Source organism: Plasmodium fragile (genome assembly GCF_000956335.1).
Source record: "Plasmodium fragile strain nilgiri unplaced genomic scaffold supercont1.4, whole genome shotgun sequence".
NCBI lineage: Eukaryota > Apicomplexa > Aconoidasida > Haemosporida > Plasmodiidae > Plasmodium > Plasmodium fragile.
In genome coordinates this window covers 81,523-83,217 of record NW_012192584.1, presented here as the reverse complement: position 1 = coordinate 83,217, position 1,695 = coordinate 81,523, and the positions used below count along the sequence as shown (strand labels likewise).

The 1,695-nt window shown below is 41.4% G+C and overlaps 1 protein-coding gene across 1 annotated transcript; it reads right to left on the bottom strand.

The window, feature by feature from the left end:
• Nucleotides 1-321: 321 nt before the first annotated feature.
• AK88_00474 (uncharacterized protein) lies at nt 322-1,542 on the bottom strand (the record flags this gene model as incomplete). The annotated part of the gene is made up of 1 exon (XM_012478125.1): nt 322-1,542. One exon carries the CDS (start codon nt 1,540-1,542, stop codon nt 322-324), a length of 1,221 nt encoding a protein of 406 aa, XP_012333548.1.
• Nucleotides 1,543-1,695: the final 153 nt, after the last annotated feature.

The following is a 1,695-nucleotide window of genomic DNA, read 5'->3' as shown; positions in this document are numbered from 1 at the left end:
AATGGGGGCGGCAAAAAAAAAAAAAGAAAAAAAAAAAAAAAACGTTGTAAATGAGTTTATTCATACTTTTACAACGCCTTTTCTTTTTTTTTTTAACATGAAAAAAAAAAAAAAAAAAAAAAAAGTGGGACGTGCCACACACACACACAGCACGTCAAGTAATGTCTTTTTTTGAACAGACCATAATAAGGAGCCACATGGATAACAAATATTTTATCGCTCCTCGTATAGGGGTTCATTACATGTATGCTCTATTGGACCGTACGTGTATCGTGGTGAATATATGTATATACACACCGCGTGCCTGTTTAGTCCTGCCGCTTACGTCGGCAGCGTGGTTGGGGTAGCCGCTCTTCTCTTCAAGTAGGCGAGAATTTCCGCCCTCTGGGGCGCATTGATATTTCGCTCAAACACAGCCCTGTCGTGGTCTAAGTACAAGTTTGGCTCGCCGAGCGACATGCCCTCCATGATGCTCATCTTAACACTCTGCAGAGCATTGGTCGGGATGAATAAAAATTGAAAAGCAAAAAAAAGAGAAAAGACAAAACAGCTGTCCTCCATTTTGTCCTCAAATAATTTATTTGAAAAAATATCGGAAAAAAAAGTTAAAACACTTTTTTTTAAAATGTCGACTTTTTCTTTTTTCGTTAAGCTCTTCTCAAATGTAACACAAGAGTTGTTAATAAAATAGTCCTCATTTTTGTTCATACATACATCAATTAGGTTTATTCTTAATGCATCTTGCGCACTTATAATATCTCCTGTAAGTAAAAGGTGTTTTGCATAACTCAGTGGGATTGTTCTGAATAACTTTTGCGTGCTGCCTCCGTAAGGGAATAAACCTAAATGTGTTTTGTTGAAACCGAATGTACTCTCCTCACTTGAAAATTTGAAGTCTGAGGATAACATCAGGTCCATGCCACTGTTATAGCATTGGCCGTTGATGCTACTGATGGTGATCAGGGGGAGGTGCTGGATTGTGTTACAAAGGTAGCGGAAGGAATTGGACAGCTCGACGTTAAGTTGCTCGTCATTCTTCAAAAAAGAGTTATAATCGGGGGTGCTAGTCGTAGCGGCCGGGTCGTTGTTACTACCCCCGGTAAGTATAAGCACCTTCAAACGGTTGTCCAAGTAAGGAATCCTGTTACGCAAATTCTTCACCAAGTAATTGTCCTTCCGTGGAAATTCTTTTATGCAAAAGGCATTCATCTCCTCATTCGAGATTATATTGTTAATGTGCTCTATCACATTCTTTAGCTCTTCTAGCAAGTCGGCGAAAATATTTTTTTTACCATTGATGATATTTTTAAAATTTACAATGCCAATGCTCATGGATTCATCGCGGTAGAAGTCGACATACCTGTGGTGGCTGAAGTGATGATTGGTTATGTCCTTCCCGAATGCGTCTTGTGATTCGTTCGTACTGCTTTTGTGCCGCTTGGGTAGGAAGTGACACTTGGGAACCCCTCCTCCTCCTCTACACACGGCATGCGCCACCCTGCTGCTCAGCAGCTTTGAAAAGGGGCTCCTCCGCGCGAGCATTGCGCTGGGGCACACAACGTTGGAGGGGCGTGGAGGAGTCCCTTTTCAAAGCTGCTGGGCAGGCGTCACGCTGGAGAGAAGTAAAGGGAAGCAGGAGCTATACCACCCTTCGAGCTTGCAAAAAAAAAAAAAAAAAAAAAAAAAAAAAATACA